This window comes from Coturnix japonica, chromosome 3, assembly GCF_054131305.1.
Source record: "Coturnix japonica strain WE chromosome 3, WE-NBRP24, whole genome shotgun sequence".
Taxonomy (NCBI): domain Eukaryota; kingdom Metazoa; phylum Chordata; class Aves; order Galliformes; family Phasianidae; genus Coturnix; species Coturnix japonica.
In genome coordinates, this window is record NC_140665.1 from 25,325,806 (window position 1) to 25,349,672 (window position 23,867).

Here is a 23,867-nt window from a genome sequence, read left to right on the forward strand (position 1 = left end):
CTGCCCACCTATCACCAATACTGTCCACAATTTTGCCTTTTCATTTTGAAGGTTCTATACCAGGTACCAAGATTGAAGGATTATACTTTTAATTTAAATAGTGTTCAATAGTGATGATTATTACTTATTGATACACCTTAAAACCATCATAAATTTGAAATAACTGTGAATTTTACAACAACAACAAATGAGAAATTACATTTTAATAAGAGAGCTGTACAATGCAAAAGATAACATGAGAATTTGGTAAATTGAGGGGTAACATAGAAAGTGCAATTATATAATATGTTTCTTGTTTAGGTGCTGCTTCACTAACTTCGTACTCCATATCTGGATTATATACATCTCTAATATATAAGAACATGACAACTCCTGTCTACACCACTTTGAAAGGGGTAACTGTATTGCTGCTTAAAGAACCTTTTAAAATACCATTAGGCATTTAAACACTATCAAGAAATTTTCACGTTTGATACTACCATGCCAGATGTGTCATAAGGTCATGGTTATTGATTATAGAACCCCATATATAATGGAAGTGACAAACAGCTGGGGAGAAAAAAAAATGCTGCTTATAAGGTCAGGTTTTCTAAAGTTCCTTGCTGATTTTTCTTTTTCCCAGAGGCTTGTTAATTATTAAACAGAGCCACATGGTGTGTGTGTGTGTGTGTGTGTATAGAAATGTCTTTGTATCAGTGCCAAAGCTGTTTACATGCAGATAGCCAGCAGTAACTAATCACAGCATTGTTTATTTTCTGGCAGCTTTTTGTGATTTGGAAAGGCCCATGCCTTGAGCCTACATGAGTTTTCTGTTTTTAAGAGTGGGAGTGGTTGAGAGCAGAAGGAATTCAGTTCTGTGTTTATACCTGTGTGCCAAAACTCACAGCCTAAGCAAGAGCACCACTGAATGTCATAAAGCCAGCAGTATGAAGAATTTACCGATAGCTATTACACGAGATTTCAAAAAGTGTTGTGTTAATTTCTGCAGAAAGCAACTCAAATAAGCAATAGCCCGTTTATAGATGAGTCGTCAGGATCAGAGGAAGAAGAAAGCTCTCAGTCCAGCTCAAGGACTTCTGAGTCCGATTCTCGAGGCAGAAGTGGACCAGGTAGTCCTCGGGCTATGAAACGAGGTAGGCAAAAACCATAAGAACATGAAACTTCTTAGAAGCTTGGAAAACTGGGCAGTTTGCATTATGTTTTTAGAAACCAATTTCTTCATTTGACAGCATGGACATCTTAATTCCAGGCTTTTATCTTAGCTATCAAAGCTCAGATCTATTCAAGCAGTTCAGAGGAGCCACTTTTTTTTTTCTTTTTTTTTCCTGTTATTATAGGTGGCTGTTTAAGGCATTAATCTAGTAACTAGCTGTTGTCATGAAGGAAAAGTGACCTCAACATTTAAAACAAGAAGCCCCTTTCAATCTATATTTTGTCACATCAGCAACTTCCTATGACCGTTAATGGTGCGTAGATCAAAAGACCTAGAAAACAGTGACTGCTAGCAGCAGAAGCTACATACTCATTCTTACAACATAAAATAACAATTTAATGCGATCAGAAAGAAGGTATAAAAGTTCTCCCAGCAGAGAATTTGCTCTTGTCATCTCATGCAGTGAAAGACTTCTTTAATTTTCTTTAGTGACTGCATTAAAGTCCCATTTCAATGATTTAGTTAAAACACTTGAATATAGCATTGTTCTTGTGCGCGAGGCAAATTTCACACGTGTAGCTAAGTTTGTGTTCTCCATCTCTGAAATGAAGATAACATGTGGAATACTGACAGCAACATTACAAAACCATGATATTCCTGCAGGGATATTCTGATCTCATTTGTTTGTTGCATAATGAATAATATGGAGAAACATCTTTTATCTCAGGTGTGTCTCTGTCTTCTGTGACCTCAGACAGTGATTACGCTATTCCTCCTGATGCGTATTCAGTAGACACAGACTATTCAGAGCCAGAGCAGAAACTTCCTAAAACCTCTTCCTCATCTAGCGATAATGGAAAAAATGTAAGTACTGAAGATCTGTAAAGAAATTTACCTGTGTAAATTTCCATTCAGAGAATGCTACTGAATCCCTGTATTTGGTCTTGCCAATTCACAGGCTGCCTTATGAGTACAAATATTAAAATTTAACAGTGATGTAAAACTGTAACTGAAACAAAGTGGACAGTTATTCTGAGCTCTCTATGTCATGAATGGAAGTAGGCAAACAACTCCATAAGACAATTCAAAGCACTTCAGATATTTATTACAGTCTGACCTAGAGGGTGGTGTCCTGCCCATGGCAGGGCAGTTGGAACTTCAAGGTCCTTCCCAATCTAAGCAATCCTTTGTTTCTTTCTTGGAACCAGGTCTGGCATCAGGTTGCATAGAAGATAATAAAATCTGCTTAAAATTATTGTTTGAAGTAGCTGGAGGCATTTGTCAAAATCCTTGTGCAGTAATCTGTTTCTATAGCTTCCTCATACTAGGAAAATGACATCAGACAATCTAGAGAAATTGCAAGTAAAGCAGCATGGAAGGATAAATCAAAGAAACCAAGCCATTACAGGGTGTTGTTCTCTGTGAGTTTTTTTAATGGCCTGCATTAGTAGTTAGTGTCTTGGCATACAAGTGGATTGACTGACTGATGACTAAGATCATTCATTTTAAGCATTCTTCACTGAGCAAAACTGTGAACTCTTGTTCTACTAGCATACACACTGAAAGTGTGAATTTGCAGAGCTCTGAATTATACTGTATTGTATCTGCTCTGTAGATCAGTCTCTAAAGTTTGGGGAAAAAAGCATATTTAGATTATATTAATTTGTTCATTGTTTAATATAAGTAATGAGAGTCAAATCAGGAATCATTATGTTCTTCATTCCCTGGTATAGTTCTGGGCAAATCACTTATTCTCCTTCATGTACTATAACTGTAAGTAGGGATATTAATTAGTTATCCCATATGCATGGCGTTGTTCTTAATTGATGCTTGTAAAAGTGTTGTCCTTGGAACAAAATTCTTGTAAAATACTTTTTTTTTTTTTTTTTTTTAGCATGCTTTTAAGCTATTAAAATGTCTGTGTGTGTTATCTATACAGTTTCTCTGAGGGATATAGAAACATCAGCATACTTAACTACTTTTTATCCAACTTCTAAATAATCAGGAACCTTTGGAAAAATCTGGCTATCTGTTAAAAATGAGTGGCAAAGTGAAGACTTGGAAACGACGGTGGTTTGTGCTTAAAGGAGGTGAATTACTATACTACAAATCTCCAGTAAGTACACAAATAAGTGTCACTTATTTGCCGTTCTATATTAGATTGTTTTTCTGAGAATCTAGGACCACTGGAAGGAAAATAAATGCATTCCTAGCGTGTCAGTTGTAAGGAAGCAAGTCAGGACTCAATTCGTTAAGAGGCATACAAGGTCCTCAGTGTTTAGATAGGAAGTATTAAACAAGTTCTATAATTAATTATTGCTATTTGTTAATACATCTAAAATGTATTTTTTTCCATTCTTTCCATACAGAGTGATGTAATTCGAAAGCCTCAAGGTCAAATTGAGTTAAATGCATCTAGCCACATTGAAAGGGGTGATGGGAAACAAACAATCCAGGTGCCTACTTTTCTCTTTTTTGGGTCCTTATTTCCAGCATTGCCAAAACATCTCAATCTCTGTTGGACTGGAAGTCCACATGTGGACTCAGAATTAATTAGTGCTCTTTACTTGAAACCTAAAGAATATTTCAGTTATGGAAAGTAAGGGTAGAGATGCCTGAATGCAGTGTTGTCTGTATTGTTAAAAAGGCCAGATTCTCACCTATGAGATGCAGTAAAAAAGAGCAGTCTTGGGGCCAGACACCAGGGTTGAGTTGTTTGTCTGAAATTAGAAAATTAAAATTTAACAATTCAGCAATCCTAAAGTCTTTCAGAAGTCTCAGAAATCACAGCTCTGCCTGGTCTACCTGGCCACTGAACCTTTTTTTAAAGAAAAATACTTTGGGAGAAATAACACTCCAAAGTTGTGAGGCTACATTGAGTAGTATTTGTTAAAACCCCCAAACCATGGGGTGAAACACAATATTCTTAAAGCTTAAGACTCTTCTGCTACTTCATAGCTTACCACAGAAAAACGAACATACTACCTGACTGCAGATTCTCCAAATATCTTAGAAGAATGGATCAAATTACTACAGAATGTTCTTAAAATACAGGCTGCTAGTCCACTTTTTATAAAGCCTGAAATCAAGCCAACCATGAAAGGATTACTTACAAAGGTAAGAACACCTTTCTTCTCCAAATGTGCCTTATTTTATTAATAATATCTAGATGCAAATGGCACTACGGTAAAATAAATGCAAGCAAAACAGACATGTATTAGCTTTTCTAATTCTTTTCAGAGTGAGCATGCCAGGACTCCAATCCACCTACTTCTGGTTGTTTAAGATTTAGTTTTTTGTTTGTTTGTTTGTTTTCTTTTCATTTTTTTAATTCACTAAAAGATGTTGGGTATTCCATTTGCAGTCTACAGGTATCCTAGTTTAACACGGTACTTTGACAAATGCATAAGTTGCAGTAGTTAATTGACCTAACTTATATCAGTAGAGTGCTCATTATTCAGTATTATTCATTGAGAAATGTTATTTCAAGATAATAAGAACATTACATAAAAGGAATTATTCTCTTTTGGTTCTTTCATTTCCTCTGCTTCCATTACCACAGGCCTGATGAAATGAAAAACTCACACGGCTTTAGTGAGCTTTGGACCAAGTGCTTTAAATCTTATACCTTTAACAGTGCTATGCATTTTTAATTATTTGTCTAGTAATGTGGAGAGTAATTTGAATTCAGTCATTTATTCCCAATACCAGCTAACTCCAGAGACTGTGAAATGTAGTCTGTACTTTTTCTGACTGTGCTTGTACTTAATGGTTTGTTATTTCAGGTTAAACATGGATACTCCAAAAGAGTTTGGTGTACCCTTGTTGGAAAAACTCTCTATTACTTCCGTAATCAAGAAGATAAGGTACTTGTTTCCTCAGCTAAAATGCTAAGTTTTTGCTTTATTAACATAAGATTTGTCTGGATAGCATATGACCATTTAATCTTAATTACCAGATATTTAGACTTAACAGATACTCAACTGGGAAGGTACCCATTTAACAGACTGTTTTATGGGCACATCCATTGGTACTGCTTCTTCTACGGGACCTGATATACATCCAGTATCTTCTTATCCTTAGCCAAAGTGGGACGCTGACTGATTGACTGGTCTTCCTTTTTGCTAGCCTTTGTAGCTCATCCTACAGAGACTTTTTTATTACATTTTTCTTTTATGAAGAAATCTCTGCTACCATGAATTTGCACACTGGTACTTTCGAGGATTTTGACTCTTTAGCAATCTTGCTGGCTTCACGTTAGTATGTGTGTCACATTGATTTTGCTCCCTCTTTGAAAGCAAAATTGAAACTAATTCACTAACTTGTAATAGAATAAGAATTTAGCTTTTGTAAGCAGAATGTCTTTTAAAATATCATTATGTGAAAAGTTTCCCAGAGCTAGTTCATTTCTAATATTAAGCAAATTGCTAATTAGAAACATATTTACATATTTACTAGTGAGAGCACTGGACTAATGATCCACCACTACGTGATGTTCTCTTCAAAGTAACTATATTAACTGCTTACTTTACCAAACCACTATTCATGAAACCCACTCAAGACTGAGTCAAGCTTGCCAGCTACTCTCCAAGATTACATTTTCATTTTCTAAGCACATTGTTGAGAAGCTGAGTCAGCCTCATCTGCTTTGCACTGTTATTGATATTTTAAGGCCACTTCAGGCTTACACTGGAACGTGTCACAGAGAAGCCTAGCCATCATTTTACCAAAGGGAAATGCCTCTTTCTTTGTAACAGATCACTAAATATTACTAAACAATACAGAAACAATAATTAAGGCTCCTTCTGTATAACATTAAATACAAGAATCTTTTGAACATCATGGTCTGAACAGCTAGAGAAAGTGCAGTAATGCAATGGAAGAGGAGGAACCTTTGCGTAAAACCACCAGTAAGGACTGTCAGCCTCTGCCAGTCCTGTCACCTGCTTGTGAAGATGCTTTTGTGTTTGTCATGGCTTCCTGCTGTTGCTAAGTATGAAATAATTACTTGCAGGAAAATTTCCTCCTGAATGGCTTTTTATATAACTATGTATACAACTAATTCTGGTCTATTAGACTGAAGAGTGAAACAAACTAGGAATTTATAGTATGAACCAAACAGATACTTCAACACTATGCTACTGTCCTTTGAAACGACAAAGCCATAATTAAGTCTTTAGGCTTTACCCAAGAAATTTTTACTTGGAAGCAGGTCTGGAAACTCTGAAAACCTCCTTCTCTTTCCTTAACAGGCATTTATTACATTAACTAGATACAGAGGCAGACCTGGAAAGGAATTTTAAAAGTTCTCAGTTTCAGAGTTTGGCACACATAATCCAGTTTCTGTTGTCAGCAACAGCTTATTTATCTGGCATTACCTGACAGAAGTGAAAATGAAATACATGAACACTAATGGTAGTCTTATGTTTGGGTTGTCTTTTTTCTGCTTGTGGAATATGCACTGAAGGAAACACTTGCTTTCTAACCACTTCTAATGTTTACTTTTAGTTTCCTCTTGGTCAAATCAAGCTCTTTGAGGCTAAGGTTGAAGAAGTTGATAGATCCTGTGACTCTGATGAAGATTATGAAGCTAGTGGTCGTAGTTTGTTATCAACACATTACACTGTTGTTATCCACCCTAAAGATCAAGGACCCACTTACCTTCTTATAGGATCCAAACATGAGAAGGTAATGAAGAAAGGACTTTTTTATTACGTTTCAGTAACTTGCCTATGACTGTGATGCTGTGATATGAACCATTCCTAAAGAGGAGGGGGAGAGTGACTCACAGTACATAAGGTTGTCTTTGCAGTGCTGTCATAAGTAATCCCTTTTGAAATAACCAAAATGTGCAGTCTTACCTACATGAAAAGATGGTGCAGAATACCAAATATGCTGTAAATGGAGAATTTCGCTCACATTACACTAACCTGTAAACAGACTTTAGCAAAGTTTCCAGAGAAAATTTTACCCATTTTCACTGTTTGGACTAACAGTAGGGAAGACTGCCATAAGAGAAGTGAGGGATACAGTGAAAAACATTATTGCTGCTGTATCATTCTTAAGAAGCCTTACAGATCTCAGTTTGTTTGTTGACCTAACTCCCTGCATTAGAAGGATCTGGCAGCAATAAGAAGGCACATTATATTTTTAGCTTTCTGATTTCTGAGGGTAAAAGGCTTCAGAAAACAGCCGTGTCCAATTTTCTGTACTTCATACTTGCAACATAGAGTGGCCACGAGCACAACTGTTTAAGGAAGGCCAACCCCTTTGGGCTTCAAAAGGAGGGTATGGCAACGTTTGAAGTTGAGAACAAAATCTTTATGAAAAAGCTCCTTCCAACAAAGCTTCAAAGCGGATTCAATTTGTGACTTAATTCCTGTGAAACTTGATGCGCATTCTTTTTTTTTTTTTTTTAATGTTCTTAAAAATTTGGTGGAATGAATGAGTTGCTGTGTGTTTTTCTACTTTAGGACACATGGCTTTATCATCTGACAGTTGCAGCTGGAAGTACCAGTGTAAATGTCGGGTCTGAGTTTGAACAACTAATTTGCAAATTATTAAATGTGGAAGGTGATACCAGTAAGTTTATTTTTGTTTCAACACACTCATCTTGTAATCCTTACCAATGAGAAAACACTAAAGCATTTAGGAATAATCATACTAAGAATATTTTGGGTTGTTTTTTTTGTTGATGTTGTTGTTTTTTGTTTTGCCTTTTTTAATGAAAACCATACAAATAATAGTTTTAGGCACACTTCTAGGAACTTTTAATGCACTTACTTATAGTGCCTGATTTCTTTGGTCTGTACATAGCAGGTCAGTTAACCTTTTTGCTCAGCTTACTTCTGTGCTGATTTTCTTTCCTATGCCAGCAGAACCACTTGCTCTGTGAAACAGGACCACTGACATTAACTTACCCTGTAGAATACTTCGAAGAGGAGCTATTGGGCTTTGAATCTGTTATCTAAAATGCTATCAGTATAATCAATAGCAGGACTATGCCTACACAAGAAAAAAAAATACAACTACCAAGGCCTTGTTTCTATAAATGATTGAAACTATTGGGAATGGAATTTCTACTTCAGGTCAAAATGTAGTACAGTATTTGCAGAACAGATGATAATAATTTAGAAAATTTAACAGGTGCCCAATTTCTACTTTAATACAGTTGGGGTCTTAAACACTACTAGGAATTTTTGAAACTGCATTTCAGAGTGCTGATCTCTTGTGCTACATGAGAAACATGCTTTCTAAAATAAGACCACAGACCTCATTACAGGGTTTTCCTTATATGTGTGTAATATGTGGTTTTATTTAGGAAAGTTTCAGAGTTCACACTTCTGGCCTACTCCATTTAGCAAGGGCAACTGTTTCATTTCTGAGCGCAGCAGTCTGTTCTGTGGGAAATACCCATCAATATGTCTGTGCTAGAAGCAAGGTTCCAGCACCTTCTTAACATCTCCGGGTGCAGTCCACATCGATGTTACACTAATTCCTACAGGAATGGCTATCTGCAGCATCCTGAGCTGCTGTGGATAGAGTAAGTAGAAACTCCAAAGGGAAACCAGTGCTAACACTCATCAGAAGAATCAGAACATCACCACTTTGCTCCATTTTTTAAAAGCAGTGCATAATATTTCCTTGTGCTTGTTAGATCTGCAAGAAGTTTTCAAATTCTGACTGTTCAAGCAGAAGTCACAGACATTCTCACATCTATGCCATCAAATTTAGGATTTGTCTCTCAAACTCCTACTCATACAATTATTTATCACACTAAATCTCTTTCATGATTTTGTATAGTCTCACAGTTAGCAGCAGAAGCCAGCAATGCCACGCACTCGTTATTGCTATTTGAGGTACAACTACTAAAATTTAGAAGCCAGGTCCCATCACCAACATAAGGTGAAGCAGTAAAACTGATTTAATATCTTAAAAGCTTCACCTCACTGAGACTCCTTGGCCCCGCTGTGTAGGTAAGAACAAAGTGAGAGTGTGCAGGGAGAGGGAGGTGACTGTAAAAAACTGACGTTACTGTACTGAATTAATTGCAGAAAACATAATTTATCTGTTTAGCTTCTCAGATTTGGAGACATCCTACCCTTTGCCATAGCAAAGAAGGAATTACTTGCCCTCTCACAACTCTGCCATCAGAAGCCTTACAAACCGAAGCCATTAAATTATTTAAGGTAAAAACTCGTTTACTTATAAGTTTGCTTCAGTTTGTTTCCTGAATGTTTTTGTATGCACATAAGATTTTGGATGTTTCCCAATGAAAGGCCAGATTGGTGTCTGAGAACTAGGAGGAAGAGTGTGCTGCAATTCCATTTACCTTCTTTCTCCTCTCTCCTGCTCTTAGTCGGGTAAACCACCTCTAAAAATTAACTCATGCCCCAGCTATAAAGAAAGTATATTTCAGAAACAAAACAAATTACTGCTAGTCTGCATAATGTGAAATAAATCACAGTTTGGAAGGCACGGTGCTTGGATAAATGAACTTTCTCCACAGAGCTTACAGAAGTCAAAAGACCAAATTCCCTGCAGCATGAACTTTCTTAAGAATTTTGATGTAATGGTTAGGATCCAGAAAAGAATTCAAGACAAGTACCATATGTTAAGTCACAGCCATTTGTAAGCAAGCTTTCCAGCTTATTTGTCTGAGATGTCTGAAGCACATAAAAGTACATCCATTTTATTTTGTGCAGTCTTGCAGCATGAAAATTAAAAGGGAATGTACTTCCCCAATAAAAATAAATTGATATCTATTTGGCAAACTCTTTCTGAAATATATTTCAGACCTACATCAAATAAGAGATGATGTGTATAACCTTTACTAAAAGCTTTGCTAAAAATCAGTTTAAAAGTCAAGCAAGGAACTCATTTAGAAACAGAAAATTATGTTATTCTATTGCTGATAAAATAAGTCCCGTGCATCCACATATTTTCAGATAGGCTAGAAATATATTAGTTCTCCATTCATTTCTCATATTTTGCTTGTATATTTTAAAAATTCATCTTTAGGGAACTGTTCTAATAAATGAAATTAGTTTTCACGACTATGAGAACTATAATACAGACTAAGTGGAGTATGTGATCACATAAGCTGTCTTATAAATGATAAATGCCTGACTTTCCTAAGACAGAAGAGGAGGTGGGAAGTTTATATGAACCCACAGTAAAAACACCAGTGAAAGCTAACAAGTTAAACAAATGGCTCTGAGTCCTGGTTTTCTAATTTGTGTATATTCATTCCCCTGTGTTGTTCTCAGTCCTTGCACAAGTGTTTTACACTGCCTGTCATTGCAAACTGTCCACCTTGCAGTTTAACGGGGGTAGGCTGTGTTTATGCCCGTCCTTAAATTTCCTTTTTGCCATAACAGCTGTTACACCTACCAGCATACACTGGTGTTGCTTTTATCCTTTTGAAAAACTATAGCTTTTCATCGATTCTGGCCCCTTTTTTTCACCTCTCTAACTGACGACCTATGACTTCAATTATAGCACATTTTTATTATGCAGAATGTCTGCAGGATTGGTTGGAGCTTCCTGTACGAAAACTCACTTGCTTACTGTTTTATTTCTAGACCTGCCAGTTATTTATAAATGCTGCAGTTGACTCTCCTGCCATTGACTACCACGTATCTTTGGCCCAAAGTGCTTTGCAAATCTGCCTCACACATCCTGAACTTCAAAATGAGATCTGTTGCCAGCTCATTAAACAGACCAGACGTCGACATCCACAGAACCAGACAGGACCGATACAGGTATTTCAACAGCAGTGAAGGAATTACACAGTATGTTTGGAATGGCAAAGGGGCTCTGTACTTCTGTAGCATCTGCATAAAATCATATAAAAACCAGAACTATCTTATTACTACTGTGTCTGAAACAAAGCTCACGCTATGCTCCATGGAAAGTACTCACATCTGATGACAGGGTATATCTATGCCTGTGCTCTTTTTAAAGGCTCAGCATATAGTGTAGGCTATCATCAAACATTAAGGCAGCATGTGGAACCTAATTCTCTTTTACTGCATCCTTCCTTTGATTGGTGCTGCCTCAGGAAGTTTGGTGGGCAAAACCAGATGTCTGCACAGAATAAGTATGAAGAAAAGCTGTTGCAATATGCTGTGGAATCTCAGATATGTTCAGTTTTTCTGACAGATGTCACCTCTTACTTTCTCATGCTGTCCTGCATGCATTCTGCTTGCTAGATCATGAATATATATTTAACACTCTCCACCTTAGTCCACTGTGAGTTATTGACTGATATCTTATATATGTAACAATTAAGTGAAAGGAAAATGGATAGTTAGAATCCACGTAGAACTAGCAGACTTGGAATAGGGCATGTGACAGAGTCATACCTATGGAACTAGGAGATGAATCAGAAGATGAGAAAGGAAATTATCGCTTAAAGGCTTTTGTACTGGCCATGTTTTTCTCCTGACTTGTTACAGAAGGTAGCACATGACTAGCTGGCACACCTATTATCTAGAAAAATCCCATATTTGGGATATGGACAGTATGTGTGCATCACTAAGACACCCACAAACGTTCCACAGAACATGTAGCATATTCACGTCAGCATACGCTGAAATTACATATGGCTGATGAAATTCAATAACGCATTTTTTTAATATAAATTTTATATATGTAATAAATTTTTGATATTTTTAAACTCAGGTGAAGCCATCACTACAATACAGATAAATAAACTGTTGCCATCATAATTATATGGTATGATATTTAAGGGTTAACCTGTTCAGTAGAACATTTGTAGCCTTACAAATTTTTTAAGGTCTTAAATCATTAACTCAATCACGGTTGGCATTGTAGCCTTAGAATTCATTTTTCCTGCAGTTGGCTTTTTGTACAAACTGATTTGCCTCCACATTCCCAGGCCTAAAAGAAAGATGCTGTACACAAGTAAAAGTAAAGAGAGCACTTTGCCCTTCCAGTGAGGTGACACACATTTACTCAGCTTTTTCTCTGTTGTTTTTTTTTTTCCTTCCTATTTACAGTTGTGTTATACTTGCCTTGGCACAGCAAGTTGCTCTGCTGACCAAGAGCCAAACAGGAAGTTTTACTTTGTAAGATGTTTAAAACAGTAAATCTCTTCCTTCTGTCCAGGGCTTGCAGCTCTTGGCTCTCTGCATTGGACTGTTTCTGCCCCAGCACCCATTCCTTTGGCTTCTTAAGCTTCATTTAAAGAAGAATGCAGATTCTAGGTATGCCTGAGTATTTTTAGCCTGCTTGTTGACTAGTGCCTTATTTTCAATCTTTCATTTGATATACGTGTAATTTTTATCTTCTGACATACATTTTATAATAAACTTGAGTAGAATGTGTTCTTTTTCTGCATCAATTGGAAAAGCTCCTTTGTTTTGAAAAGCATTTTGCAATGGAATTATGACTGCATGTTGCTAAGGCACAAAGGCCCAAGTCTGTGGCAGTTACACAAAATACTCTGAGCCACGTTCACCTTTCACACAATTCTGTTCATCTCTTTCACTCTCCTTAAAAATCCCTGGGGAAAAATGCTGGAAATCTTGCTGTGAGACCTAAACACTCCTCCCATCTCACATCTCCAGAGAGATTTACTCAGTTTGCTGTCCTTTCAGTTAGTTCCCAAGAATTGCCTAATTTCTTTTTCTGCCATAGAACTGAATTTGGGAAATACGCAATATATTGCCAGCGATGTGTAGAACGTACCCAGCAGAATGGAGACCGAGAAGCCAGGCCTTCCCGAATGGAAATCCTTTCAACTCTTCTAAGAAACCCTTACCACCATTCACTACCCTTCAGTATTCCAGTTCATTTCATGAATGGCATCTACCAGGTAACATCAAATAGACCAGAAAATCAAGGCCCTCCCAACCATATTTAGTGAATAGAGAAATAGAGTTTTAAGTGTTAAGTTAAATATGTTTCAAGTTTAATCCTGATGCCATTACTAACACAGGGCACAAAGTACAAATACATGAGTCAGGTTTGATCAATGAAGAATAATTGTTCAGGATAAAATCTTTAAAAGAAATTAAGATATTAAAAACACTTACAAATGAGACATCCATTGCTTATTTGACTTCACAACTAGATGAAACTGGATGAATGAATTCAACTAAAGAAAAGAGAAGGGTATTAAATTCCATTTCCTCTCATGAGATACCTTAAAGCTTAAATGAACAGAAATGCAGCTGTAACTCCCATTAGCTGTATGAAGGATAACCCTATTTGTTACAGAAAAAACACAGTTTCATTCTTAACTCTTTTGGGCATTCATCAGTCAAAGTCTGTAAGAAAGCTTTCCCTGGGTTTTTAAGAACGCAGAAGATTACAAGATGGTGACTTTCTATATTAAGTCAAAACTATTTTGAATAATCTCTATTTCAGGCAACAGAAAAACAAACTGTTTTTCTTATTCCCTTCTAAAATTTTCTTGGTTACTTGCTCTATGCCCAGTAAAAGAGAAAAATCAACATGTATTTAAATCACTCTAAAAAGTTTCCAGACTGAAGTCTGAAGGAAAAGAAAAAAGGAATAACTGCTTGTTATTTATTTATACATTGCTCAAAAATACCTACTCTAAAGGACAACCATATGACCAATTTGTAAGTTTCAATGGCACTGTTATTCAAAGGGAATGGTTATTCAAAGGGTCTTATGTTCTGGAGGTATTCTCATTTTTCAGAATCTTTGCTTGGATTTTTTTTTTTTTTTTTTAAATGCTTGGTAGCAAAATAGATTTGAGGTACTTTTCTAGGTTGTTGGATTTGATGCCTCTACCACAGTGGATGAATTTCTGAACACCCTGAACCAGGATACAGGAATGAGGAAACCAGCTCAGTCAGGATTTGCACTCTTCTCTGATGATCCCTCTGGCAAAGATATAGAGCACTGTCTACAAGGAAACATCAAGGTAAACAGAAGCCTTTAATGAGCTATGCATATTAAGCAGCAAAATCATTTTACAGAGCTCTCTTCAGACAGTGTGAAGGAGAATGTTTTTTTAGGCTTGAATCTTGTCTCTTTTTTCCTCCCCCTCTAAGAATGTAAAAGGAAAGATGAAAAACCACTTTTTGAATTACTGAAATTCATTCAGTGAGTGGTATTTAAAAGTACTCTCTGAAAGACTGATATTAATCATGGAAGTAAAAGCTGGATTACAAAAGAGAAAGTAAGCTGTAACTAATCACTTCCCTTTAAAACCAAAAAATCAATTGGTAACCAACGTGTACTTAGAGATGCCAGTTCCCATACCTGGTAGGCCCCAAAAAGATGAATGTTTGAGGTCTAAAAGGTTACTGAGACTGGGATAGGGATCCTGGTTAGTTGTTATTTAAAAAAGTAGAAGAAAAAAAAGAATGGGTTCCTTATCTAAAGAGAGAATAATTAGTTTTCAGTTTTAGAAATTTCCAGTGTTTGGCTTATCACTGTACTGGATTTTAGTTCCTCCTATTACTAGTAATAAAATTTTTGTTGTCAAGATTGGCAAAATGCACTATCATCTATGTATTGGAAAAGTATTACGTATTTTTCAAGCCTTTTAGCAGCTAATTATTAATGGATTTTTTTGTGCTTCTATCAAGTAGTTTTTTGTACCCTCTGTACAGTGTTCACAAGCTGCATTTCAAGACAAAAGGAAAGGTACAGCCAGGATCTAATGACAAATAAGCAGAGTCATCCGTTCAGCTCTGCTTCCCAGCCAGAATAATTGCCAAACACAAAGCAAAATGTATTTTAAGAAGTTCTTTTTCCTTGATAGAAGTGATTTTACAAGCTGATCACATTACTGCTCCCAAAGACTCATCTATGATGGAATGGTACCATGAAGTCCAGCAGGACTCATTGGTCCTCTGTTCTGCCTCCTCCCCATCTGGCCACATCCACTATCTGTCAGGCACCACTCTGCTTGCACTTCATATCAAACATCATATAAACATTACAAGAAACAGTTAGTAGAGAGCACCTGAAAAGCTTCCTGCAGCAGAAAGGCAAGGCAGAGATCGAAGGCACTTGATTAATTATTTAACAACTCACTTTGTACAATTAAACACTCATTGGCTGCTGCTAAATCAGCTAACTGGCCTTTCCATACACATGTGTTATGGTTTGTTTCCAAAGCTGGCGTGGGTGTTGCTAGATAAGCAAACAAAAAACCCTAATTATGAAATGTTCCAACTAAGAAAAGCTCATAAAGTTACCTGCCTGTTAGTTTAAAAATTCAAGGTAAGTGAGTTCCTGGTGTGAAATAGGAAATGATACTAAAAGAAGACAACAGTTTTTATTTACAGGTAGTTTGAAAGGTGAATACATATAAAAGTCAATTTCTTATTGACCCCCTTCTAGATCTGTGACATTATTTCAAAATGGGAGCAAGCCTCCAAAGAGCAACATCCTGGGAAATGTGAAGGCACAAGGACTGTCCGCCTGACATATAAAAACAGGTTTGTGTAGCGATTATAACATCTCTGCCCTATCTCAGGAATTATTATATATTTTTTAATTAATGTTATGTCTTTATCTGAAAAACAGTGGCTGACTCAAAGCTTGCAACAAAAATAGTAAATGGGCATGACTACAGCAATTTTAAACATATAGGGTTTTTGTTTTGTTTTAATCTCATTAGAGGTGATCACAGCTGCTAAAAAGATAAAGGCAAAATTGAATTCTGAAGACTGAAACTAAGTATTTGCCCACTGGTTTAAATGTTGTTCTATAAATGTGTTTTGACACTGACATAAATATTTCACATTCACTAATCTGCAGGGCTAAGATATTTCATTATCTTCTTTATTTAATAACTCTGTTTTTTCTGCAGGCTTTATTTTTCAGTTCAAGTCCATGGGGAGACAGACAGGGAGAAGCTGCTGCTAGTCTATCAGACAAATGATCAGATAGTCAATGGGCTCTTCCCTGTAAACAAAGAACTAGCAATGGAACTGTCTGCTCTTCTAGCTCAGGTAATCCTTGTGAATTCATGCAGTTCTACAGATGGAAGCCTTAAATTAAGGAATGGTCCAGAGTTGCTTGACAGTCAAGTGACTTTCACCTTTCACACATGATAGTGCAAGAAACAGACTGGGCTGCAAGATTGGTGTGATGTTAACATCTGTACTAAATTGGAGATGCTCTGCTGGATGCACTCTAGTTGGCACCAGTAAGGATAAAACTTCCTTCACCTACTACACAGTCAGACCCTCTTTGACTGAATATCATACCATAACATAGCATTTCTTCATTCGCTACTCTTTAAACAATTTCTGCAAGTTAGTATAGCAGAGAACAACAGCTTAGTGAAAGCACACAAGGAAAGATTACTGAGAAAGCTACGGTGTTGGTGTTACTCAAATCTAAACTGGTTTGCGTAGCTGAAGATGTAGCAATCTCAGAGAAGAACTAGATGGTATTATACTCTACATCTGTATATTTAGTATTTGACATTGATCTTTTTTGCATGGTAGGTATCAGATAATCAAAAATAAAATGACTTGCTTGGTTTCCATATGAGCAAATAAAGCACCAGGTGATTACTGACATTTTCATTTTTTACTTGGTAAGACAGGAAAAGCTGATAGGAAACATCCAGCTGGAAAGTTCATCTGCAAGAACAATTTTTTCTTTCCTTCATGATCTTTTCCTTAGGTAGAGATTGGAGATTTTGAAAGGCCTTTCTCAACGCCAGCAGGGCAGGTCACGTCCCAGTCCAAGTCCAATCAAACATTAAAACAAGTTTTGGAGAGATTCTACCCTAAGAGATACAGGCTTGGTTGTTCAGAGGAACAGTTAAGGTGAGAAGTGTTTTGTTATTCAGATTCACTGAAAATTTAGCACCAAAATAAGGAGCTTTTTAATTGTCATAAGGTCTAACTTCCAGTTATGCTCTGTTCTCCTAGACCTGTGTTTGAAACTCACATTCTTACTGAATCCTAGAACCTATTTCCTTGGTGCATTACAGATCTACAGAGTACCACCATTAAGCCTGCATTCAAGTAAAAGCTTTAGAACAAACAGATTACTACACAGTGTTACAAACACCAGAGATTTTGAAATTCTTATTTCTCTTATTCAGCAATTCTAATTTAAGCCTGAGCATGAACTAAAGAACTACTAAAAGTAAATAACATGAGGGCTATATCAGAGTGTTTGCTATTCCAATGTGCAATCTCTTGCAGCCAGTCAGACTGCAATACGATAACTTAGCCAACTTGCTAGCAATGTATCACCTAATTTTAAATGAATAATTTGCAAGTTATTTCTCTCAACACCTATTAAAATAAAGAATAGCAGAACAAAATCATTAATTATCCAAATTCAATGTCTTGCAATTTTGAAGTCCAGTACACACTACAGAAACGTTTTCCATATTCTTTGCCACAGAGTTGAAAAAGTTTAAAGCTATTATCATACACACAAAGCAATATTATTGCATACCAAGAATTCAACAGGTACATTCAAAAGTTCACAGTCGAAAAATAGAAAGGTACATGATTAATTTCAAAGAACAAAGTGTAAAAAGCACTAGATCACACTGACTTGTGTGGCGCAGTGGTAGCAATGCCACGTTGCAACACCAGAGGGCCCGGGTTCGATCCCCCTGTGGCGCAAGTGGTAGAAGTGCCGCTCTGCTACACAGGGGCTCGAATCCCGGGGGTTGGACTCGATGATCTCTAAGATCCCTTCCAACCCGCACGAGCCTGTGATACTGTGTGACTTGTGGAGGCTAAGTCTGTTCAGTTGTTCAAGTAGTTACTAAACTACAGATTGCCAGAAAGTGGAAGCCTATAGCAGGGAAAGAGTCACTCTATACCAACCCTTTTACTTGTGTTCTTTTGCTAAGGGTGCAGTTTGACTTCATAGACTTCCAGTGAGAGCAAGCTGCAAGTGAAAGATTTCCCCTTTACTATACATTCTCCTTCCCTTTTAGTGGGCTGGATCTAATAATCTTGTGGCTGCATGGTGAGTTGTTACTGAAAGTTGGTGTGTTGGAAAGGTATGCCAGGGTGCTTTTGGAGAACGAGTTTTCTATCAGAGCATTTTATAGAATCAGCTTACCTTGGAGCCACAAAAGAAAAGAGCCAGAGTGAATGCATCATGCATCAGAAGCACCCTGTCTGGTAGCAGAACTCAGATACAAGGGGGAAAAAAAGTAACATTAAGCTGCATCATTTTCCACATCTGTGCTAGCCACAGGTGAAGATAGGTGCTAAGCTGGATGGATTTTTGGAGTGACAACTGGCACTGCTGTTGAGTACTGATAAAGGTAGATTGATTACCTGTAGAGACATATTAAAATCTGTGCTATGCTTTTTTTTCCCCTTATGCTTCCACTGCTACGTCAATATTTAATCGCAGTGCTGCAGAAATGAGAAGCAACTTTGTCATTTTCACATGTATAAAAACATAACACCATGTTTCGGATTTAATACTGTATAAGTGATAGTCGTTGCATTAACTTAAATTACCATTTTAACAAATGGATTTTTTTTGCTCATTAAACTTGTAAGGGTAAGCATTTAAAATCCTTTCAATAACTAAATTACATATTTCATTCCAACAGACAGCTTTGTCAGCGATTGTCTACAAGATGGATGGCTCTCCGGGGGCACAGTGCTGCAGACTGCGTGCGCATTTACCTCACCGTAGCCAGAAAATGGTCTTTCTTTGGTGCTAAATTGTTTGCAGCAAAAGTAAGAAACTTCACAGAATTTGAGTGGTGTTATTTTAGTATGATTTGCAGAGTTTTCTTTAGAAACTCTTGTGTTGGAAATGAGCGTGATACGTGTGCTGCTTTATTCTCATCTCAAATCACTCATTTGTTGTGGTGAAATTAAATAATCGCAGCACTCAGTAAAACATAATTCCTTCCCAATACACTCACTGCTTGTTTTAGGTTATTAGTTGGGGTTGTATCTTTTCTCATGCCTTAGTTGGAGAAAGAGTTTTTGCTTCGTACCTTTTTGCCTGATAACTATTAGAATATTGAAAAGCCGTCATTAACATGTTATGAAAGCAGAATTAGGGAGAAATGTGGATGCTATTAAGGGTATTTAGGGTACTCCCTTCTGTGCTGACCTTCCTCTTAAACCACCCATATCTTAATTCTCTTTGTTCAGAGAACAGCTGTGCTAAATACAAGGGCTACTTGTACATTTTACTGGACTAAGCACTGAATGAAGCTTCACAAGTTCTAAGTTGAGTTCTTCCATCAGCCTACTGCATGCCTTTGTTGTCACCTCCCAGTTAAATCTCAGTAAGATCTGTGGGTGAAGGGAGCTCTGTGTTAGCTGATCATTAATAGTGATTTACATAGTATCTCATTTTGAAGTAGTATTTAAAAACATTTCTTTTTACAGCCTCTAACAACATCCTCACTTGAGAAGTCCTTCATATGGTTTGCTGTACACGAAGATGGCATAAGCATCCTAGATTACAGCACTATGGTAAGGGACTTCTAAGTACTGAGTAGATAGGGAGATTCAGCAGAATAGTACACAAAAGATGGCATTAGTCTTCCATGCCGTTATCTAGTCTTTCTCTCAAAGCAGAAATTCGTTCCTTTCAAAACACTTTAAAGTTATCATTAAAGTCATATTAATAATAGAAATAAATAATGACTTCTTTGCATAGAATTTATTTTTGTTTATCAGATAGAGTTTTTATATCATTTAATGAAATGTTAATATTTTAATCATTCAGATGTCAGGACATCTCTAGTTACAGTTCTTACAATAACATTAATTTTCTTTTCCTTAAGACTTCATTTTCCATTATTATTCATAATGCATACACTGCAAAGTGCTGTTACTTAAAAAGATTGTTATTTTCATTGTATTATTTTCGTTTAATAGTAGCTGATATAACCCAGTGTTATTTAATTATGTCATTTTAGGCCCTGATTTTTCTTTGATTTATGATAAAAGTTTTCATAGAAAACAACTCCTGGTAATCAGCATTAAAAAGGCAGCAATACCTGAGAAAATCCCTGCTTTAATTTACATCCTGCAAAGAAACAGAACAGCATGTCACTATTAGCAAGTACTAATATTAAATATCAGAAAATTTAAATCCCAGATTCCTAATTGTATTGATATGGGCCTTTTCATTATGTTTCTTTGCAGTTAAAACAAATAGTAGAACAGAAGATGAGACAGCAAAGAAAGCAGAACTATACAGTAGCTGTATAGAGAGAATGAGTGCTGCATTAGACTGAGGAAAGCTCTATAAACTCTAGATTATCTACTCACACTGCTTCATACAGGATTCCTGCAGAACACTGCCAGCTTACAATGTAGGCAGTCCCTGCCCTCCATTAAAGAAATGCTCGGTTTCCAGGCATATCCTGACTTTCTGCAGGAAGTATTAAGGGTATCAGAAATTATTTTTCTTAATGAAGATGTCAGTTATTTCATAGGCATCGTCTTACATTTAATTTTTGAATACCTGAAGGAGTCTTAATGTTAAACCAAATGCTAATTGTAGACTCAAAGGCCGCTCGTGTGGTGCTGAACACTGAACAGGTCGGGTTGGATGGGGCCCTGGGCAACCTGATCTAGTAATTGTGGAAGTTTGGTGGCCCTGCCAGGCAGGGGGATTGAAACTTCATGATCCTTGAGGTCCCTTCCAACCCAGGTCATTCTATGATTCTATGATTCTAACAGTAAGAGCTCCAGCAGGCTCTACAATGAGAAATCCTGGAGTTAATAACATTAGATGTCAAACACCCTATCATTTAACCTACTTCGATGCTATTTCATTATCAAATGGAATTCCTATGGATAACTTCTCTCTAAGTTAGCCAAGAGTTATGTAAATTGAATGACAAACTTGAGTTGAAAGCTGCTTATAATATCTTTGATCTAGTTAATTTGGAATAGAATTTGGATTTATAAGAGGCAAATGACAACATTTTGAAAAATCCACATATAATTGTGCTTTTAGGAGATATATTTGTCATGATGTGGTGCTCTTGCATTGATCTATAAGTTTTGGGGTTTCTTTTTTAAGCGATTAACAGTGACATATACATACAAGAGTCTGATGACTTTTGGAGGCTATCAGGACGACTTTATGTTGGTTGTTAATGATGCTCAGACAAAGGACAAAGCAACTGAAAAACTGCTTTTCGCCATGACAAAACCCAAGGTTGGTACATTACCTCGTATAGTTTTCCACCATCTGTCACTTTTCTACTCTGTCTAAAGTGGGTAATCCTTAGCAGATGTAAAAGATGAAACACTTTCTTTATTCCTAGTGTTCTCAGATTTACTTTTAGAGGAAGAAACAATAATACAAGAAGCAACAGTGACAGTACTGATATGTTTTCATGTCCTTTTAGATATCATTCCAAATCTTTCATGTTAATGACATAGAAAGCTACTAAGGGCAATAAGTATATCCAGTACCTAAAATGTAATCTGGCTGGTTGACCAGCACCACAGATCATATTTAAGAAGTTGTATTTCCATTCTGGAGTGGAATTGCAGAATACAACATCTGAAAGATCTGACACTTGTTTAAAATCCTAGTGTATTTTTTACTTCAGTAAAGGAACTCTTCAAACTTTTTCAATCCAGATTCTCTCAGTCACTGGTAAGACTGACTGTATTACAACAAACAAACAAAAAACCTGAAGTCTTTTGCCGTTATTCTATTTCACAGACTGTTCCAAATATGAATTTCACAAAGAAACTTGGGTAAAATCAGGACTCTTCATACAAATAGGCATAGTAAAACATTATGTACAAGTTTCTCTCAGACTGTCCTTAAAGGCAAGGTTGGGTGGACTGTGAAGGAAAAACATAGTAAAGACTTCCAGAAACCTTCATTCCTTTAGTCTACTCTGTATCTTGAGTCCTTGAGTTCTAGATACTTTCTAGGAAAACTGAGGGAACACATCATGAAAGTTTTTTTGTAAGAGCATCATCTACTGGACTTCAAGAACCCTCAGTTGAGTAACCCATCTGCTTGAATCATTTAAGACTAAAGAAGACAAAGTCTTCAGTGTGATGAGAATAGCATTACGTTTTTGGCAAGCTGTGATAGAAGAAAGCTCCCCGTCATTAGCTTTGATGATTGATGAAGTACTTTTCCAGCTGATGGCGATTGTCACCAGCTAGAAAGTTAGCTATTTTTTCAGCAGTCAAAACACATCACTGTATTTTTCAAAGAGATTTGTATGTTCCTGTTATAGATTCTTGAGATCACTCTACTGATTGCCAGCTATATTAACAACTTCCATCAGCAAAAAGGAGCTGCTCATCACCTCTCTGCACCAGCACTACTGACACCTCAGAGTGGACAGAAGCTCAAGGAAATGGGAAGTCAGCCACTTCTCACCAACAACAGACCAACCAAATGCCCAACTTTGTTATGAAAGTGTTACACGTTGTTATAATATGCCTCTGTTACATGGTTTCTACATCAATAGTAAACTTTCTGATTTAAAGACGTACCACATAAGCAGGCATATAAGCAAAAGAAAGGCAGACAGATTTACATTTACTTCAGCGGTACACAGCAAGAGAACCTCTCTAATTAAAGCCCTGGCCTGAACTGGAATGATGAAGATGAGCCAAGTTAAGAGCTCTGCTTTCCTGGGGGTGGCTTGTCCCTCTTGATGACAGAAATCTGTCTGTCAATAGTGTTATGGAAAGGTGGCCTTAGGAACAAGTCTATATGTATTTTAGTCATTTTTCAGGTATTTTCTCAGGGAACAAACTGTCTTCAACTCTTCATTTACATTTTTAAAAACGATATGAATTGTATAACCTTCACTTTGAAGAGGACTTTATTTTATTGAAAAATGTCAAATAGAATATTTAATATCTTTCATTTCAACTTCATATTTGCAGTACTGGCACCATGGGACAAAAAAAAAAACACTGTTTAATTTAAGTAATTATTTCCCCTTTAAAAACTTGTGAATGCATCATGTAACTATTACAGATAAGTATTCTCCTGGTATACTTTTAGCCTTTTTATACAGCTACCCTACGTGGCAAATATTCATCTTGGCCCGAACAGTTTCTGAATAATCCCTCTCAGCTCCAGCCTTTTGGAAAAATCTCAATTGGAAAGGCATTGTTTAGTATAGTTTTGTTAAACAAGATCACCTACCTAATGCCTTCTTTAATACAGAAGTAAATAATACAACCCAGACACAAGAATGACTTAACTCAAAACACAGGAATAACGCAGTAAGACAGCGCGAATTGTTGTGCTTGGAGACATACGTGACATGTAAAGTGCCATAACTATAATGTATATACATTGACTCAGAATAATAGTTCGTAAAAGGTGTACTTGTTGTTTTTCATTTGTATCTATACATTACAGTGTTCTCACACACCAAAGGTAAAACACTGTATCTGCGCTATTGGACTTGGGAGTACTTCCTGGTTTCCCTTACCTGCTGCAAGCCTCAGTGCTGTGTAAGGTCAAGGGTATAAAAATGACACACAGTTCTAATTCCAGATCCTACAGTTTCCATGCAAAGAAACACTTCCGCAGGTTCTGAAATAGATCAGCATCAGAATACCCTAATAGATAATTCCCTAATAGATAATTTAGGTCCAGTCATAGAACGCGTAGTCAAACATGAACCATTGAACTACATACATTTCACAATTTCCACTTCTGTTCATGCTGATAATCAAGGATGATTAAACACTTAATTACTTAAAATTGCGGCAATTTCATAATAATGAAT

The 23,867-nt window shown here is 36.6% G+C and overlaps 1 protein-coding gene across 7 annotated transcripts in view; it reads left to right on the plus strand.

The window, feature by feature from the left end:
• PLEKHH2 (pleckstrin homology, MyTH4 and FERM domain containing H2) overlaps positions 1–23,458 on the plus strand; it is a 46,034-nt gene extending 22,576 nt beyond the window's left edge. For 4 of the 7 annotated variants that reach the window (XM_032443872.2, XM_015857468.3, XM_085543038.1 and 1 more), the window contains 21 exons: positions 301–395; positions 989–1,133; positions 1,881–2,017; positions 3,159–3,269; positions 3,523–3,609; positions 4,112–4,270; positions 4,939–5,019; positions 6,662–6,841; positions 7,627–7,735; positions 9,230–9,342; positions 10,738–10,917; positions 12,287–12,384; positions 12,818–12,995; positions 13,920–14,075; positions 15,506–15,603; positions 15,978–16,119; positions 16,802–16,947; positions 18,717–18,846; positions 19,513–19,599; positions 21,164–21,301; positions 22,350–23,458. In XM_032443872.2, the coding sequence (XP_032299763.2) occupies positions 301–395; positions 989–1,133; positions 1,881–2,017; positions 3,159–3,269; positions 3,523–3,609; positions 4,112–4,270; positions 4,939–5,019; positions 6,662–6,841; positions 7,627–7,735; positions 9,230–9,342; positions 10,738–10,917; positions 12,287–12,384; positions 12,818–12,995; positions 13,920–14,075; positions 15,506–15,603; positions 15,978–16,119; positions 16,802–16,947; positions 18,717–18,846; positions 19,513–19,599; positions 21,164–21,301; positions 22,350–22,532 (2,753 nt within the window). In that variant the 3' untranslated portion in view covers positions 22,533–23,458. Of the gene's footprint in view, positions 1–300; positions 396–432; positions 1,134–1,880; positions 2,018–2,886; positions 2,927–3,158; positions 3,270–3,522; positions 3,610–4,111; positions 4,271–4,938; positions 5,020–6,661; positions 6,842–7,626; positions 7,736–9,229; positions 9,343–10,737; positions 10,918–12,286; positions 12,385–12,817; positions 12,996–13,919; positions 14,076–15,505; positions 15,604–15,977; positions 16,120–16,801; positions 16,948–18,716; positions 18,847–19,512; positions 19,600–21,163; positions 21,302–22,349 lie in introns of those variants that run through there. The other 3 variants (XM_085543040.1, XR_014944582.1, XR_004306785.2) reach the window with 3 other exon arrangements.
• The last annotated feature ends 409 nt before the right edge of the window (positions 23,459–23,867 follow it).